Here is a 19,352-nt window from a genome sequence, read left to right on the forward strand (position 1 = left end):
GAAATATCTGCTTCAAAGACTATTTGATTGTACTGGAGTTGGGTTATTTGATTGGACTCTTGTTTCAAACTACAAGTCCCCATAGAAAGACAAAAGGCTGTAATGAACAGTGAGATACAGTCTTCTTCCCAAGCTGATCAGTCATGGAAATAAAAATGAGTAACCAAATTGAATACAAAACTTTCCAACTTCTAAGTCTTAGTGATATGCACTCATTAGTCAGAAGTAGAATTTCTGAAAGCCTGGACTCACTATACATATTCCAATTAAAGGCAGCACTTGCTTCTTTTGGCTTGACATATTCACACATTCCCTTCTCGTGGTCTGACAGCAAATTTCACCAGCCTCTCTTGTTGCCACCACAGTGACATCACATTCCCTCCTGGGCCGTGTCAGCACTGGTCATGAACAACAGTTAATGCACTCCAGAACCAGACCTCAGCTCCAACCCTTCCCCTGGCCACGTGCATTGTGACAGGCTGTGAGGTGGGACAGGAGGGACTTGTGGTTTTCTCATGGAAGGAGCCAAGGCCTGACCTGACTTCATATTCAATGGCCCAAGCAAATTAAGGGCCTACCTTACTCTCTTTTGGAATTAAGACCTATGACAGTTCAAGACTCCTGCTATCCTGCTGGACTGACCCAGCTTGGTCTGGGGGAGTAACCAGCCAGGAAACCCAGCATCTGTCACCTTGTAGGGATCTGGGATACTCCTGGAGCTGTCTATTTTTCATTAACTGCACAACTCCTGCTTTTTTGCATCACTCTACTTCCAGCCTCTATTTTTGGAATGGCTTCTTTGTCTTATTTTTTCTTTTCAGCCATGCTGTGCTGTGCCTGCTCCCTAATCAGCATTAGCTAGTCTTCCATTATCAGCTGGCAATGATCCATCATGCTCCTCCATCTCAAAAATTGCCCTTGCACCAAAACACCATAAACACCTTGGAAGAGACAAAGCCACTCCTCTCACCCCTGCCTCTGGAGTGGGGGATATGCAGAAACCAATGGCAAGTGACCACCTCGATGCTCCACCTTGGCTTGTGACAGCTCCCATCCACAGCTATCCTGAGGCAGAGTGCTTACACCATGGAGCAGGAGCTCAGGAGATGAGTATTTCCAAAGAACAGGAAAAGCTGTTATGGGTCATTTACTCTGGCTTCCCCCACAAGCCTGGGAACATCCACCCATTATCCCTGACATATTCCCAGTAACTATGCTCAAACCTGCAGCAGCCACAGCAGCAGGCAGCACCGGCTCCTGGCACACAGACTAATGCCAGGCTGTGTCTGCTGGGGGACTTGGGGAGTTCACTGCTGGTCCTGCAACCCTACACTCGTGGCAGGGCATCCTCAAGTAAAGGAGCAGTTTTCACCCATCCCTGCACTATATGGGGCATGTACCAGTTCAGACACACAGTGCCTCTGGCACTGAGCTCTGCCAGGGACAAATCTGCTCTGGCCAGGTCTCCCCTTCCTTCCACAAGTCCTCCCCTAGCCTGACAGTCTCTGCCAGCCTCCAGCAATGAGTGCAGCCCAAGCCTTGCCTCCCATCCTGCTCACAGAGAGTGCACTCCTGCATACGCTCGCTCGCATGCTCACTCTCCTTTTTTCTGTCCTTCTTCAAGGCACTCAGGCTTTCTTTCTGCCTCACACACCCTTTCATGCTCCACTTCCTCCCTCTGCCACAGATCCCTTTGCCCTCCGGGGGATCCACACTGCTTCCCCAGCACAGTGCAGGCAGCCAGTCCCCCTCCCTCTGACATACTCCTACAAACTTGCTGAACCCATCTACAAGGCTTTAATATTCATAAAAGTCAACCTTAGTCTAAAGAAAATGTGCTTGATGACGAAAGTATTTACATTGCAAATCACTTTTAATAGCCCTCTGGTAGTCAGCCTGGTGATAAATGCTAATCCATCTATCAGCTCAAAACCAAAATAAACCCAGCTCAGAAGGGGAGAGCCAGAGAGAGAAAAAGCAGCTGGCAACAGTGAGAAAAGCTCAGGTCTCTGGACCATCACTGCCACAGGAGACGGGTGTGAAGGCTTCGCTCAGCTGTTGGTGAGAGGAGTGAAGTGCCCCAAAAGGAGCAGAGGCAGCTGCTCTACCTGCTCTTGGCCAAGCAAGGAGACACCCTTCACTCACTGGAGTGGATCTGGCACTGCCTGGCAGGACAGAGCTCTCTAAATGCCAGGGCAGTAACTCAGACTCCCTGCCCATGCCCAGGGCTGCAGACAACACGGTGATGCCACCTGTGGGTGGGCTTTTGCCCTGTGTGTGCTGCTGGGTGAAACACAGCCATGAGGGATGTGGATCTTTCCCCTGGATCAGTGCCATCCCTGTGGGGGATGGAAGAAGGGACAGCACCTCATGGTTACTTGCCTCTATCCTAATAAATTGCCTAAGGGCATGGGATGGCACATTTGTAAATGGGCTGAGAACTGTTTAAAAGGTCTGAAATAAATACTGCTTTCAGGCCACATTTGCCTGGAGCCTCCCACACCTGTTCTCTCCACTGAGGAGGGACAGGATCATCTGTACACAAGCCCTCTTCCATCAGTACAATCCCCAGAGGAAGAGCTCTTTCCCTCATTCCAGCTGTCCCCAGGGCACGTCAGGAACAAACAGCCCCAGCCACGATTCCTTGTGGGAGTACTCACGGGTGCAAGGTGAGCCAGATCTCAGACCATGCTGGGACGGAGTCACACTGCAGGGAGCAGGGCGGGAGCACTTGCAGGGCCAAGGAGAAGCAGGTTTGCTGCAGCCTTCCTGAGAGAGAAGGTGACCGAAGGCACCCAGCCATGCACTGCTGCCTCAGCCAGGCCCCCAGCAGCCAGCCAGAGCCACATCCTCTCATGCCTCATGGCGTGCCTTAACTGGAGACAGAGGGGGAAACACCAATACCGAAGCTGCATGAAGCACATCACTTGGTGCTCAGCTGTTTCCCAGCCTCCCCGGTTGCTTGCAGAGACAAGGTAATGAAAGATTCGTTCATTATTCAGAAAATGTCGTTTTTAGCACCAGTGAAGGATGCCAGAGCCACAGCCCCAGGGAGGGAGTGACTATGTTCAGCCATGAGCAGGTGTAGCCCCTGTGGCACCTGAGACCCCCACTCGCCCTGGGGTCCGTGGCAGGGCACAGCCAGGAAAGCAAGGTACAGACACTCTGGCCCATGCAGGGAAGCAGGTGGGCATGGAAGAGCAGTGACTGGTGCAGAAAGCCATCCTGCCACGCCTGGCTCGTCCGCAGCCATGCAATTCACACCAGTCCACAGGCCCATGAGCAGGCCTGAAATGCCAGGGAAGCACCAGACAGCTGTGCTCTCAGCCTGGCCACAAATATCAGTGCCTTAAATCAAGCGAGGGGATACGGCAGGTGACACACACGTCTGTCACCTGAGGCTACCCTTGGAAAGCTGCCTGTTGGGCACTGCCAGGCGCTTGAGCTCAGCTAAAGGCAGGAGGGCAGCTGCAGCCTGAGCCTGATGCAGCACCTCTGAGAGAGTTGAACACAGCAGCCTGCACCCAGCCTGCTGTGCTGCAATCTCTTCAGTCAATAATCATCTGCTTTTTGTGTTTTAAAAATTGCTGCTGCTCTTTTAAGCTTGCACTCAGTTTTGTAACATTCGCCATATAGGCATGACTTCAAATACTTCAATGCAATTGTTTTGTTGCAGTCCCCACTCTTGCAACTCTTACTTGTTTTCTGGGTAATGGAAGGGAGAAAGTGCTTCTGAATTACTTCTTTTATATCTATTATAAAAAAAAATCAGAAAAAATAAAAGAAAAAAATTAGGAAAAGAAAAAGAGGAATGTAAGCTTGTGCTGTTCTCCTGCCATTTCCCACATGACACAGAAGAGAGCACATCTTCCCTGTGGCTGCTGAGCCCAGGGGCTGGGTCTGGCCCATGGAGCCAGGCAGTGAGGGAACTCTGTGCCTGCCTGTGGTCACTGTGGGCTCCCCAGGGCCCTGTCCCACACAGCTTGCTGCCCAGCCATCAGAGAAAAAGCAACCAAGGGCTCAAGCCCTTTAACAGATTAGTGTAATCAGTTAATTTTCCAATTCACTACTTTGTTGATTCATGAATTCACTAACCCACCATGTTTACCCACACAGCAGTTGCCTCGCTGGCAGTGTGAGCCCAGGCTCCTCCCCAGCATGGCACAGAGCCCCACCAGCCCCGTGGCAGTGCCAGAGCCCCCCTGGCACCGAAGGCTTTTGAGGCAGCCGCCCTCCTGACAGCTTCCAGCTCAGGTGATCCATGCAAACCCTTTCTGCTGGGTTCTGCCAGCGGCTGTTGCAGAGGTGCAGGAGAGGATGGCCACAGGAAACTCTGGTCCCTGGACTACAGGGCTTGGAGCCTCTCACCCTGGCAAACCTCCACAAAGCTGAGACCACCTTTGGCACATGCAGCCATCCTGGAGGAGAAACTCATCCCAAATGAGGAGACAAGCCCCAGTCCCACATGGGCACTGAGGCACTCAGCCCAGCCTCCCGCTGGCCTTGCCATCCTCCCTGCACTGGGGCACTGAGGCAAGGCCAAACCTCTCTGGGGCTTCCCTGCAGCCCCCCAGGACTCTCCAGTGCAGGGGCACAGAGCCAGCAGCCCTGCAGTGCAATTGCCCTGCCATCAGGCTTGCTTCACCGAGCAGCTTGGCAGAGCTGCCTTCTAAAACACATGCAGCCTAATAAATGCACTCCCTGTTTTAAATGTATCTTCTAAAAAAGAGCATTTCCCTCGGTTTGAGGTAATCAGTGGCACTGCTGCGGGACAAAGAGCTCTATGTGTGTGCATCTCACCTCAGGCAGCTCAGCTCTGATCCTCACATGGACAGAATCTGTGCTCCCCACGGGAACATTTACCTCACACAGAGGCCCCACTGAAGTTAATGCTACCTACTGTGTCCTTCACAGGGAAGGAAACCAAGAGAAACACAGCAAGCATGCAAAATACACAGCAGGTGAAAAAGAGTCAGCAGTTCCTGTGTAAAGAAAGTGTTTAGTGCAGCCAGAAGGAAGCAGATCCTTGCTTTCCCAAGAAAGGTGCTGTCCCCACCCTGCATCTCCCTGTGCCTGACAGGACCCGGCCCTGCCGTGGGGGGAAGGCACAAGGCCATGGGTCACTTGTCCTCATCCAGTGGGCATCGAGTGTGTTGTTGGGCAGCCCCCAGCACTGACAGCTCCCCCACAGGACACTGTCCCTCCTCTCAGCCTTTTCCCCAGCCTCTGCCCACTGAAGTTTACCCTGGGCAGAAGAGCCCACGGTGGGTTGGCCATGGGTACAGAACTGCCATGCACTGCAGGGATGAAGGCAGCCTGCTGCCACTGGGGTTTTGCATTCACCCCACAGGTCTGTACCCCCACACCCAGCCCCAGCACTCACCAAGGAGACTTCACCACCCCAAAGCAAGCCAAAAACATGGACAAAAGTATTTTGTTATGGCAAGAGGCCGTATCTCAAGGCAGAGCCAGGGACAGAGGAGGCTCGAGGCTGCAGGATGCAAGAGCTCTGTTCTCTGATGGCCAGGCTAATAACCCTGTATTAAATTACAAGCCTGGGTTCAGTTGTGGTTGTTTTGTTTTTGTTGGGTTTTTTGTAAGCTGTCTGTTCAGATTTATCAGCGTAATTCCTGATACTGCCTTGTCGGACATCATTACGATAATCTCACTACTGTGTCTGCCAGGGAATTGGGAGGGAGCAGGAGGCGGCTGCAGAGCAGGGCAGTGCTGGGGCCTGGGCTGCCTGCAAGGCACAGCCCCAGGGCCACCCACCCCAGAGCTGGGGACCCTGGGGAAGCTGGAGGCACAAGCCCCCTCAACAGGACTCTAAAGTCAAAGAGGGCAAGCTCACACTGAGGGACAAGGGAGCCAGTCTCCAGCCAGACAGGTCACCATCCCTCCAACAATCTCAGTGAGAGGAAGAGACTCAATTAACTCCCAGGAAAAGGGGAGGGGGCACATAGAAAAACCTGGAGGATGTGGGCAAGTTGGAAACGAGCAGCCTCTGTTTTGGCAGTGATCCCTCTCCTTAATTCACAGTAATTTAATCATTAATTTAAACAAGGTTTCTCAGGGCAGAGAGCACAAGAGGAAGAAGGCAGGAGGCTGCTAGCCCAGCTCTATCCCTCCATCCTTCCATGCTGCAGCCCTTCTCTGCTCTGTGGGTGCTCCCTTGCACACACACACAGGTGTACACACTCATGCACACACAGAGCCTTCCTGTCTTCCCCACAGCCAGGCCTGCTGTGCTCCACCTTGGCACAGGTCCTGTGCCAGCCCCCAGCCAGGGATTCGGCTGGCAAGCAGGGCCAGGCAGGCAGCAAAGTGCTTCTTCCTGGGGACCTGGCTCTGAGATGCTCACCCGAGGCAGGGGGATGCTCCAGTGCAGCACTGCAACTCCTCAGCAGCTGCAGCAGGGTCTGCAGCTTTCCCTCCCAGCAGCTAGAGTAGTCTGGGCTGAAGGGCTGTCTGGGGCAGGGATTTGGAGCTTTGGGATATTTTGGGCATGACAAAGAGCAAAGATGCCCCTGAGAGCCTTTTCACCCACGAGACAGCCCCCTCTCCACTGGGCTGGGCCTGAGGGAGCCACAGGTGGGAGGCAGGTAATCACATCAGCAAAACAGATAAAATCCCAGCCCAGCCTGCAGTTTTCATTAATGAAAATGAGCCTGTGATGGGAGGTAATTTCCAGCCCCTGGGTGATTGGGCTGGAGGATGAAGCTGCAGATAGGGATGAGTCCAGGCAGCCAGGCAGAGTCAGAGCCCAGTCAGATGCAGTCAGGGACCAGAGCCACTTCCAAGAGGGGATTTGGTACATTCCCTTGAAACCTGGAATGTGAGGAGAGGAGCTGTCAACACCTCCAGAGAGCAAGTGCTTCCAATTCCTCGCTGGAGATGCAATGCTACCAGCCACTGCCCCTTGGGGGGGAACTGGCTGAGGTCACCACAGGAGCAGGGGGACCTTCAGACCCCATTTCATAGCACTCCTGTCCCCACAGTCTGGCTGCACCTTTCCCAGATGCTGGTCCATGCAGCTCCTTGGTTGAGCCACCCTTATCCAGCTCCTCCAGACTCCCTCCATGCACCCACCAAGGCAGTTGCTCACACCAGCACTGCTCTCCCCCAGCTCTTGTGGTGTGCCAGCATCCCCCAATACTGCTGAGAAGTGGGATGGCAGGCATTTCCACAGCATGATATAAAAAATAGGATCCCCTCTTGCTACTGTAAAGTGGGGAAGATCTATATTAGTTTTCAGAGCTGAGTGAGAGCAACATATTTTGAGGGTGAATTTTCTTCTCAGGAATATCACACTCTGATGAGCTGAATTAATTCATACTCATTTGAGTGTCTGACCCTAAATAGGTTGTATGACTGAAATTTAAAGAAGCATTGTTGTAGTGATAGTATTTCAAAAGAGGAAAGTAAGCAGCTGTAGTCTTACTTGTTTGAAAGGTAAAACTATTTTATGAAAATTTACTTTTCCCACCCATTCAGGGCCTGAGACCTGGCCTGGAAACCTTGCAGCATCCCCGGCATAGAAGTCAAGATTTCTCTCACATTAGCTGTGGAGCAGGATCTCATCAGCCTCGTGAGGAAGGCTGTATGAGAACCTTGCAGCACACAGCCTGTCCAGAGAGTACAAGCAAAGCAAAGCAGTGCTTAATAAATTTCCTTCAAATAGCTGAAGATGCCAGCAGGAAGGAACAATCTTTTGGGGCTGCAAAGAGTTCACACTAAACCAGTGGGGCTGCAAGCAGGGTCAGGGCAGTTGGAGAGATAAACCCCATGCTCCTGCCAGGCTCAAAGGGCTTTTCCAGTTGTGTCCCAAAGGATGGGACCTGTTGCATCTCCAACCATTCCTGCCAATGCCTTGGGGAGACCCAACCAGAACCAGCCCACAGCCGCCATGCAAAAGGCCCCCTGGTCCCTCAGCTGGGCCAGCCTTCCCACACTGGGCTGCAGGTCACAGTCCCTCCATGCATCCATCACCTCCCCAATGAATTGAGGCAGATGTGTCGCTGGCCAAAGCGTTACTGCCAGCCCCAAGCTGGCAGGCTTCAAATAGCTGTGCACTGTGATACAAATTGTACTTTGATGAGGTACATTAGGCCATCTGGACAGCCTTAAACAGCCTTGATGAAGACAGAGCAAGGGCTGCTCGAGGTGGGAGGAACCCCAGCAGTTTCAGGGCTGTTCACTGTTCCTTAAGCTAACATTTGTGCAGCCAGTGGGGCTGGGGCTGGCAGCATTGAGGAGTTCCACGTAGGGTGGGTCTGCCCAAAGGCAGAGCTTCAAGTGACCAGTGAGTGACCCCACGGGGGATGGATCCAAATCCTGGCAAGCATCAAGGACACCCCACTCCCATTAGTCCCATTACCTTTGTGGGAAGCAGTGCTCCTAGGAAGGAAAGCCCGTGCTCACTAGCGAGCACAAGATAAATAATGTTCCAGAGGGGGAGGAAAACAAAATGCAGGAAATGGTTGCTAGAGAAAATCACTTAGGCAGGGGTAAGAGCCAAAGGGCAGGGAAGGAAACAGGGGCCAGGAGCCTGAAGAAACCAGGAGAAAGGTGGTGTCCCATCCTGCTGAGCCCTGCAGGAACAGACAGCACAGAGAAAGGGAGCAGCACGTGGGACCTGGATGGGAATTCTGCTCACTGGCAGTTTTCTGACCGCTGGTGCCCCTGAGCTGGCTCTTTTGTGGCACCTGGAATCCTGGTGGAGTTTTAGCTGAGCAATTTCTCAAGTTTGATTTCCAAAGTAACTTGCAGGGAATGAGCCCAGTCCCTGTGCAGGACAGGCCCCAGTGGTCTGCGGTGCCCTGACCTTTGCCTGGCTGCTGGTGCAGTCCTGTCTCTGCTGTGACCCACATTCTGCCTCCCCAAACACACGGCCTTGCACTCAGCTGCATTAAACCCACAGAGCACTGCATAGGGCTAATTTCCGATCAGGCTGTCAGGAGGAATTATGTCAAATACCTTACAGGAGCCTAAGCATATTATGCCAACACAGCTACCTTTGTCAACCAAATCTGAGATCTCATCAAAAAAGCAATGCTGGGCTTAGCCACCCCCAGCGCCTCTGGAGCCAGCCCATGTCCAGGGCTCCTCCTGGGTCACTGCACCCTGAGTGCCGAGCACAGCCTGGGGCTGCAGCTCTGCGGGAGCAGCCCCAGCCCCCGCCAAGAGCCAGCGCAGCTTGCGTGACACCGAAATAAAGAGCTCGTGGAGCAAGATCTTCACTCCCACGTTGTGGGTGGGAAAGGCTGGGTGCAGGGCAGCATCTTGCGCTCGGTTACTGCTGCTTTTGCATGCTCAGCTCTTGTCCTCCTTGACTGGGACCTGCGGCCCAGGTGCTCCCTATGCCTGAAGAAACCTTGTCCTTCTAAGTTATCACTTGTCCTTGCCAGTCACACTAGGTACCAGAGCCCTAAAGCTGCTGTTCAATGGCTGTTTGTCTCCCTCCAGCAATGCAGCAGGACCAGCCTCAGTCCCTCCCTAAATAATTGTTTTAATTAGCATTTCCTTTGATGTAGGTGATTAACAGAGGGCTGCTGGCACGGCTTCCATGGGAACTTTTGCAGTGGGCAGGCAGATAAGTACAACCCTCTGTACTGCTGTAGCACTTAAATGTTTTAGTATCAGCCTCCCCAGCAGGAGCCAGTCAGTCTTCATTAGCCCCTCGGAGCCTTTTCTAATTTTGCCAGAGGCTGGAGGGGGAAGGATTTTATGGCCCCTGCCCAAGCGAGGACTCCTGGGTGGGATATGGCCCTGTTTGGCTGGATGAGCAAATGCAGAGGTAATGACCCCCAGGGAAAGGGCAGAGCCACAACCACAACACCCTGGGGGAGTGTGACAAGGACCCAGGGGAAGGAAAGAAGCTGGGCTTGGGTACCAGCCAGCAAAGAGCTCTCAGCATGCCTGGTCAGCAGCCAGCAACCACCACTTACTCATCCCCCATCCCCAACGTCTGCAGTGAAAACAGATAATCTGCAAATTAAAGTTTCCCTGCAGTGGGGTGGCAGTGCCCTACGCTGTGCTGGAGAAGGGACTGGAGTCCATCTGCCATCAGAGCCAGCTCCTGATCCTATCTGGCTATTACAGTATTATTGAACTGGGGATTGAGGGACAGGCTTTAATAGCGGTGATGGTATCAGGGGTACAGCATTAAACTCCAGGAAAAGGCCATGAAGATGAGCCTAAGAAACAGAAAGAACAAAGCCTAAATTACCACATCTCATGTCTGCTGTTTACCCCAGCCTCTGTGAAGCTGAAAAGCTCCTAGCTGAAGAGCTAGGAGCTCAGAGGGTAAGGGTGAAAGGCCAGGGAGCTTTGGGTGTTTCCTAAGCTTGGAAAGAGCAGGGACTCCAGTGTCCAACTCCACCAGCCAAGCTGAAGCAGGGCAGGATGCAATCACAGGAAGACAAACCTCAGCAGCTGCCAAAATCCATGTGCCTGCCTGAAGCTCACTGGCTGGCACAGCTGAAGTCAAGGCTCAGTGGGGTGACACAGACCAGCTGCACCTCTCCCTATACACAGGGGTCCAGTTTCAGCAACAGGTCCTCCTGGAGACTTCTGTGTCTGGCTGCCTTTTCCAGTGGTGGCATTTGTTCCCTGCTGCGCTCACATCTCCCACTGCTCACATTTTGCCTGTCCTCCTGAGTTATTTGAGCTGCTTGCTTGGGACCCCCAGTCCCTCCCCTGTGGCACCACCGAGCTGGAGGAGCCAGGCCTGCATTGGTAGGCAAGATCCTGGCACAGAAGGTGGATGCTTGGAGAGCAAGCAGCAGCATATTGATTTTCAGATGAGAGGCAAAGGGGAAGCCCCACAGTGTCCTCTCTGGGATGCTGGCTCCTGGCAGAAAGAGCTGATTCCCCAGGCCAGCATCCTGGGGGAGACAGCTTGATCCCTGCCAGCTCCTACCGGTGCCACATGCCATCAGCAACTGCTCGAAAGGCAAAACAAAGAGGAGCCGAGGGAGCTCACTGGGAGCAGATGAGAGGCACTTCTGCTCGACACGCTGTGGGCAAAACAAATCCTCGTGCACGGAGCTGTGTGGGCTGCCCGCCTGCTCCCGCAGCAGGAGCCGGGCAGGAGGGGGAGGCCCTGCTCCCGGGGGTGAGGGGAGAAGGACACGGCATTAATTGGCTGGCAGAGAGGCAGCTGGACAGACTGCTCTGCCTTCCAGCTCCCTCGTGTGCTGAGGACCCCCTCCACACAGAAGTGGTAATGGCATGACATTTATGCACTGCACACCGAGATCCCAGTTAGTGGTGGATGGCTCTCATGCTGCACACTTTAATTAATTTGCCTTTTCCTGTTGAAAAATAACTTCTCTGACAGATTAGGATTGAGCAGAGAGGGCAACTACTCCCTAGCCAGCAGCCTGAGCAGCATCTGGAGGTACCAGTTATGGGGCTTGGCTTCAGCATCAGTAATAATGGGACAGACTCCCCACACACCCAGCTGTGACCAAGTCCCTGCCTCTCCTTCCTGCCCAGCACATCTCCTCGTGGTCACATACAGCTGGGGTCCCAGCACCACCCAGCTACAAGGTCACCCCACGGCAGCCACGTGTGGGGTGGCACTTCTGGGGGGGTCAAATAGAAGTACTTGGAGATGAAGCAACAGATAAGCCAAGGAGTGAGGGCAGAAAACCCAGGACTCACAGGAACAAGCAGGCATCACCACTTCACTGTACCACCTGCCAGGGCTTCAGCAACCTTCTCTGAGATCCCAGGTCTCCCTCCAGGCAGTGCTCACCCTCTGGTGTGGTCCAGGCCCAGGAATGCTGGAGCATTCACTGGTTGCAGCAGCACCCATGCAGGTTTCCATCTGTGAAGGATTCATACAAAAAGTCCCCTTCCAGCACGGAAGCTCCAACCACTACACCTCCTCCCACTGCCCCAGGTTTCTGGCACATTCTCCCTTCCTAGCTAACCTAAATAATCTTGTATCATCAGCTGTTCCCCTCCTCTTTCAGCTCATTAGGGCTTTTAGAGAACACTGGCTCCTACTGAACCCGACCAGCCCACCATTAACCTCATTGCATGCCAAGAAATGGCTCTTACTTTTGACTCCAATTCCCACAGCTTCTACCTCCAGGAGGACTCTACCCCTCACCCTTGAGGTGACTAAGTTTCTTTAATAGCCTCTTGTGAGGGACTTTATCAAAAGAGCCTTTTGAAAGCTAAATAAAATTCCCTGCACTGTATTTTTCCTTTCCCCAGGATTTTGTTAGCACATTTAAAGGCTCCTGACAGTCTATGGCTGAGAAAAGCTTTCACTTTTTAAGATTATTTCCTGCTCCTACGCAGCAAAGCTCTCACTTTGCCTCCTAAATTGGGCCAGCAAGCATGCATAGCTCTGGTTTGGTTTCCTGAAGCAGCTCTTGTTGAATTTCCATGCTGCTCCTGCCATTGCATTTGCCTCAGTGCTGCACTGTCACACTGCACGGAGCAATCCCACTGCCTGCTGTTCTATGCAGGGCTCCAGGCCTCAGGTCACCACAGATTCAGGGGTGTTGCTTGAGGATACACTTAGATCAGCCCTGCCTGAAACAACTGAGGAAAACTGCTGAGCTGGAGCAAGGTAGTCCAAAGCAGATAAAGACTTTTGTCTCACAAGAAGCATGGGAGGCAAAATAAATAAGTTGGGCTGGGTGTGGGTGAGCCCATTGCCTAAGTGGACCCAATTTTCCCTCCAGTCCCCTCCTCTTCTCACCCATTCACCCACGTAGCTCCATCAGGTCTCAGGCAGGGATAATCTGAGCTTTCCTAGGTCTGAAACTCAAAAGAAAAACATTGCTCTCTGTACACATAAGCCCATCACCACTGAGGGCACCTGCTCAGCTGTGTAGCAACAGAAGGTCATCTAAAAAGCATGTCCAAGGCAGCAGCTGAAGATTAAGTCTGTCCACAGCCTAAAGCCTGCAGGAACGCAGGCTGCAGTCAGGCTCAACTGAGAGCAGCCTTTTGCCCAGAGCTGCCTGCTCTGACCAGGCCTCCACTCTTACCTCATCAGGAGGAGCATCCCCTTCAAGTCTTGAATGGAAAAGTGCTTTAGAGCTTCAGAGATGTCCCATGTCAATGGCAGACAGTGGCTGTGGATTGCTCTGGCTCCCACTGGAGCTCACCCCTGCTCTGCCAGAGTTTCCAGTGGGTCTCCCCTGGACCAAGGGGAAGGCATCAGCAGAGCAGCCTTCAGGCTCTGCACAGCAGCCTGGCCAGAGCGCCCAGCAACAGGGCACACCAGGCTTTGAGAGTCTGCCAGCACCACAGTGAAGCAGCCCAGAAGACACTTCAACTGAGATGGAAATTTTTCTGTATAGCTTGGCTCATTCTGAAAATGGATATCTATAAATGCTCTGCAACACATCTACCAAGAATGGCCTCAAGATTCTTCCAGGAATCATGCAGGGAGAGGGAAGAAGTGATGTCAGGCTGAGCTGAAGCATTTTTTTTCCAGGTTCTGTTTCAGTTTGTTTTCAAGCAGAGCAATAAACAGCTCTGTCTAGACCTGCACTGCCTTGTCTGTCCATCTGAGACATAGCTCTTCTGGCTCCCAACTGCCAGCACATCCTCAGGCCCCTCCACAGTAAGGCAAAACAGGGATGCATGAAACGTTCCTTGCCACACAAGGGAATCACATTTTTCAGGCTGCTCTCCTGTAAGATCAGGGATGTGGTTGGCTTGGGGCAGGTTTTAGAGCCTCATTAACACTCAGCAATGAGGCCTGGCAGCAGCTGATTTGATTTAAGGTTCATCTCCAGGCTGTGATTTAAGGGAAGATTTGCTTAATGTTCTCTAACAGACTCTTCTGACTGGGAGCTTGAGTGCTGCCTAATGACAGACTTATTTATTGTAATGTCTTAGCAGCAGAGAATCTAGAGGAGCTGGGCAGGAGCACAGCAGCTGCTGGCAGGTGCTCAGACAGCACTGGAAACATCCCTCACACCACAGTGGTAAGAGAGGAGTGTGCATTCCTCTGTCCAGAACAGCCAGGTACTGCAACTCTCTTCTGCATCAAGGGGTCAGCAAGACACACCACTCTCTGCTTGCCCAAGATGTTCAGAGCTGCACCTCTACACACCTTTTTATGCAGGGTAGGTGAAAGGCTCTTCTGTCTCCTTACTGCAGTACTTGAATGATGGGAAATGCAGAGGTGCCTGCTCATCTCCAGACTGGTTAAAATGCGATTTGCAAGCGAGACTCCCAAATGCACCTCCTTGTTTCCCAGTTTTGGACTTTCAACTCACAGGCTGAGTCTGCTTTCCTCCGGGAAAGGGGGTGGTCATCATCTGACATTTGCATGCTGCCTAGAGCTTCTGAGATGGATGTATCTATCCCCAAGGCCAAAGACAGAGACAACCATCACACAAATGAAGACAGGAGGTCAAGCAAGGGTTTGTCATATTTTAATGACATTGATCTTTGGTGTTTCCCTCGTCAGCACTCACACTCTCCCCGTACTTCCTCCATAAGCCTGCTAGGGATGGAGAGTTACAAACGAAAAGGAAAATCACATTTGAGACTAAAAACAAAGTATCAGAGCCTTGACTTCTCCACTAGAAACTACATGTACAAGGTCAAGATTTCACATGCAACACCTTACATCACAGACCCATACCTCACACCCTGGCCTGGAGCTGAAAAGAGACTTCCTGCCCCCTGTCAAGGATGTGCAGCTCAGTCCTGGCAACATGAAACCACTGGGGTGGCTCATTCAGGTTAATATTGGCACAGCTTAGAACACCCTTGTGAACTGCATCCTGACTAGAGAGCAGTAGCCCTTGTCCCTCTACCCATCCATATGGCATCTCTGCTTCGGTTCCTGCCAAGTCCTAAACTAACTCTAAAAAGGAAAGATTCCACCTGTGAGCATATCCTGAGCCATGCATGTTCTGGTGAAGCCCAGTTCTTCCCAGAAAAGACCACAGCATAGGCAGGAGTGGTCTCAGAACACCACACCCTGGGAGAGCAGTGCTGTGCTATGGAGAGGGACTGTGGCCTGGAAGACTCCTCCACTCCAGCAACGGAGCTGGAGCATCACGCCTGGGTTTGCCCAGTACTGCCTGTCTCCAGAAGGATGCTGCAGGCCCCCTTCCCTTTCTTCGCTCTATGATCAGCTCCGTGGGTATAAAAGGGCAGGAAAAAGGAAAGGAAAAAGGTTTTACAAAGGATGACACACCAAGTTGCAGGGCTTAGCTCAGGGGATGCCATGGGGCTTCAAAATTTGGCTGATGTGCAGCAAGTGTGGTTTGTATTCCTGTTAACTCCTCAGCAGTGGGAATGTTGGAAGTTAAGTATGCTTTCTTTCCCATGGCTTCCCTTGTAATTCTTATCCCTTCCCCCCCATCACCCAGGATAGAGAAGCCCTCTGAACCACCAGCATCCTGTTAGAGCCACCCATCCCTGCTCTTCCAGCTCCTGGCCAGCTGTGAGGTACAGGTCTCTGCTGAGCAGTACAAGGGTAGCACCAACACACAATTCAATCTCTACCTGTTCCGCGACTCCCCACTGGTGCTGTCATTACTATAGAAGTTGGTGCTGTCAGGAAGATGGTTATTGTTAGTTAGGTCACTGTACTCAATTGGTCCCTCGGTGTCCATGGAGGACTGGGCCTGCTCTGGCAGATCCAGGTCACCAGCGCTTTGTCCTGCACTCCCACTAGGGGCTGTCCGCGGGCTCAGGCCACGCTCCGGCAGCTGCACGGACTCCGACAGGATCCGTCCCTCCAGCTCTGTGCCCAGCTGCTGAGAGGTGGACTGCTGTGCCGACGTGCCCTCAGCTCCAGTGGGCTCCGTGCCAGTCTGAGAGCTGCGGTGGATCCGGTGGCTCACAATGATGTTGTTGCCAAAGCCGCCCATGGACGCCATGGTGGTGCTCTGCTCCCGCTGAACCACGGCAGTCATGCCACCTTCTGCCATCAGCCTTTGAATCCTGCTCAGGGCATCCTCCCCACTGGCCCCGTATTCTGGACCTTCACCTGCAAAAGAAAGCAGAAGCAACTCTGGTGCACAAGGCAAACTACAACAAAACAAAGCACGCTGAGTAGTTGCATCATGCAGTGTGCGTGTGCTGGGACAGAAGATAGGTTCCATTCCAGACAGAGCCCAGTATTTTATTTCCATAACTTTCCACTTGGTTAAACAAAGGCACTGAATTCAGTCAAGAAAACCTTGGTCACTTCCACAGGTAACCCTCAGAGACTTGCATGTCCAAGCCTTGGAAAAGCAGCTCTTACCTAGCCATAAAGATGGGGGAAAGGGTAGTAGTCAAAGAGTCAGGATGCTTTATCACAGCTGTAGAGACAATCCTGCCAGCCTCATGGGGACAGGAACAGAAACCTCAGTTTGCACTGCAATAAACCAAACAGTTCACCATGGTGTTAAAGAACCCCATGGCTTTTCCTACTTCACCTGTTTGAGAAGCAGGCAGATGACACACTGGCAATGTCCCTGGTGTCAGTCTAGGGACGACATAAGAAGCAGGCCAACAGCAGACAGCAGCTACAGAACATGATCTTCCACATTAGCTATGATCAAGCTACCAGTCAAGCTCCCCTTGACTGATATCTTTCGAGGAATACCAAAAAAACTTTCTCAAGACCTATAGTCTTTGTCTACTCTTATCCCTGAGGCTTCCCTTTGTAGTGAGGCTGTAGTGAGCCCTGAGAAAACCATTGTCAGATACCTTGGTTGCTCAAGATTACTTCAGGAGAACAAACTCTCACCAAAGAACTGTCCATGTAGGAGATTAAATCACCAGGACAGGGAAGTTCATTCCAGTTCAGTTTCTCAACATCCTCCTTTTGCTACAAACCCTACCCGGAGCATTTGGGGAGAACAATCTGTAATAATAAACTGCTAGAAACATTCCACAGTGGGATCTTGCCGATTCTTATTAAAGAAATAAATCTCACTCCCACCTCTATGAAACTATCACAGTGCTGATTTGAGGAGAAAGCCGTGAGCTCTCCTGGCACCAAGGAAATGAACACAAATGTCAACAAGGCTAGATGTAGGGAGGAGTTAAAACACAATAAAAACAAAATGCCACACTGACTAGGAAAACAAAAACACTTGGGGCCGTGGAGTTTAATATCTTTATCCATGATTTGGATGAGGGGATTCTAGTGCACCTTCAGTAAGTTCACAGCTGACAGTAAGTTGGTTGGGAGTGTTGATGTGCTGAAGGGTAGAAAAGGTCTGAGGAGGGATCTGGACAGGACGGGTCAAGAGCAAAGACCAATTGCGTGAGGTTCAACAAGGTGCCCTTGAGTCACAACAGTCCCAGGTGGCACTACAGGCTGGGGAAAGGGGGTCTGGGAAGCTGCTCAGCAGAAAAGGACCTGTGGGTGCTGGTCAACAGTGGCTGAGCATGATCCAGTGTGTGTCCAGGTGGCCAAGAAAGCCGAAGGCAAAATGGCCTGCATCAGCAACAGTGTGGCCAGCAGGATCAGGGCAGTGATTGTCTCCCTGCACTCAGCAGTAGTGAGGCCATGCCTTGAACCTCGTGCCCAGTTTTGGACCCCTCACAACAAGAAAGATCATGGAGGTACTGGAGCACATCCAGAGAAAGGCAATGATGCTGGTGAAGGGTCTGGAGCACTCGTCATAAGAAGAGCAGCTGAGGGAGCTGGGGTTGTTTAGCCTGGAGAAAAGCAGGCTCAGGGGAAACCTCATCACTCCCTACAACTACCTGAAGGGTGGTGCAGCCAACATCTTCTCCCAGTTAACTAGCAACAGGATAACAGGAAATGGTCTCAAGATGCACCACGGGAGGTTCATTAGGAAGAATTTTTTTTCACTGAGACAGTGGTTACTCATTTTAACTACCTAGGGAAGTGGTGGAGTCACAATTCCTGGAACTATTCAAGAAATGACTGGACATGGCAATTAGTGCTATAGTTTAGTTACACTGTGGTGTTCAGTCAAAGGTTGGACTTGATGATCTTGGAGGTGTTCTCCATCCTAAATGATTGGATGATCATGTATCCAGCACAAGAGCTAAGATACTCAGCAAAGTCTGCACCATGCCACTTGAGAGATGCCATGCAGTCAGTCAGTGACAGCTTATTCCCTTTTCTCATGGGCTCAGTGGTACTTTCATCAAGCACTGCCAGCGTCCCCCACCAAAGGACAAAGTTAATTTCATCCTCAAGTAAGTCTGCTAACATACTGCCCTCCTGCAGAAATATTATGGACATCAAGGGCAAATTTACATCTCACCAGTAGTGTAAGTAGATTCCTGCTAGGAATGCAGTAAGTGCTATATGTACTATACCTAGCCCCTTGATTAGAGCATCAGTGGGACCATAGAGACACCTGGAACCACATGAGAATTTGCAGCACAGCCTAAGAGAAGTGAGCAAGAATACCCCCTGGACAGAGCCTGACCCACAACTCTAGCAGAGAAATCCTATTCAGGATGTGGCTGATGTATTAATTAGGATGTGGCTGATGCATGAACTAGGAACTTGGCTTATCAGTACAAAGACTGAGGACAGAGGCAGCTATTATACTGGAAAACTCCAGTGTGAAAAACATGCATTCCAAGGGATATTGAAACATTAATTATGAGCAGAACTAAGTGGAAGGTTTGAGAAGCATGGCTTTGGATTCAGTCATCACTTCCTTCTCAGGCCATAGTCATACTTCATTACCAACCATCTGGCCAGGGTGGAGAGGAAGCTTAAGAAAGCCAAGATTTGCAACCTGGTCTAGAGCCATGCCAGAGAGGCCTATCTACAGAACTCCTGAAACAGCAGGTACCGTGCCCCTGACAGATCACTTACTATAAACCAGTCCAGTACAGAAGCACTAGAACAGCAAAACAGCAAGGACTCCCAGCCAGCCAATGCTCCTCAGCATCACAAACATGTGCTTCACCACAACACCCCTTGCTTTTCCCTACCCCTAAATTACCACATGCCATGGCTGAATTTCCAGTTGAGGCACCTGCTTGCTCAGAAGACAGGCAAGGGCTGATGGCACAGCAGGAACCAGCACGGCGTGAGCCTTCAGATGCCAGAGATACCGCAATGTTGGAAATTCCCAGCCCATCAAGAGCCAGAAGTGAACCTCACCATTCAAGCAGCCAACAAATACCTCTGCTTTGGGGACTGTCCTCCTCTTTTCCTCTCTCAGGTTTCAACGATGACTTTGGCTGTTCAGAGCAAAGCTTGCTGTGCCATTTGCCTTGAGCTGAGCTACAGCACAGATTCACACACAGCCCGTTTCTACTGCCTGGTGACTCCCACACACATTCTTTCACCAGGCTGCCAATGCAGACTACATTAGTATTCAGAGCAAGTGAAATAAGCTGACTTCCATTTGGTGAAGGTTCAGGGT

General features: G+C 51.6%; 1 protein-coding gene across 4 annotated transcripts in view; it reads right to left on the reverse strand.

Annotated features, from left to right (window-relative positions):
* Positions 1-14,398: 14,398 nt before the first annotated feature.
* Positions 14,399-19,352, reverse strand: part of AMBRA1 (autophagy and beclin 1 regulator 1) — a 126,613-nt gene continuing 121,659 nt past the window's right edge. For all 4 annotated transcript variants that reach the window (XM_064424767.1, XM_064424766.1, XM_064424764.1 and 1 more), the window contains one exon: positions 14,399-15,985. In XM_064424767.1, coding sequence (XP_064280837.1) covers positions 15,495-15,985 — 491 coding nt within the window. In that variant the 3' untranslated portion in view covers positions 14,399-15,494. The remainder of the gene's footprint in view (positions 15,986-19,352) is intronic.

The sequence above is a fragment of the Passer domesticus genome, chromosome 6 (genome assembly GCF_036417665.1).
Source record: "Passer domesticus isolate bPasDom1 chromosome 6, bPasDom1.hap1, whole genome shotgun sequence".
Taxonomy (NCBI): Eukaryota; Metazoa; Chordata; class Aves; order Passeriformes; family Passeridae; genus Passer; species Passer domesticus.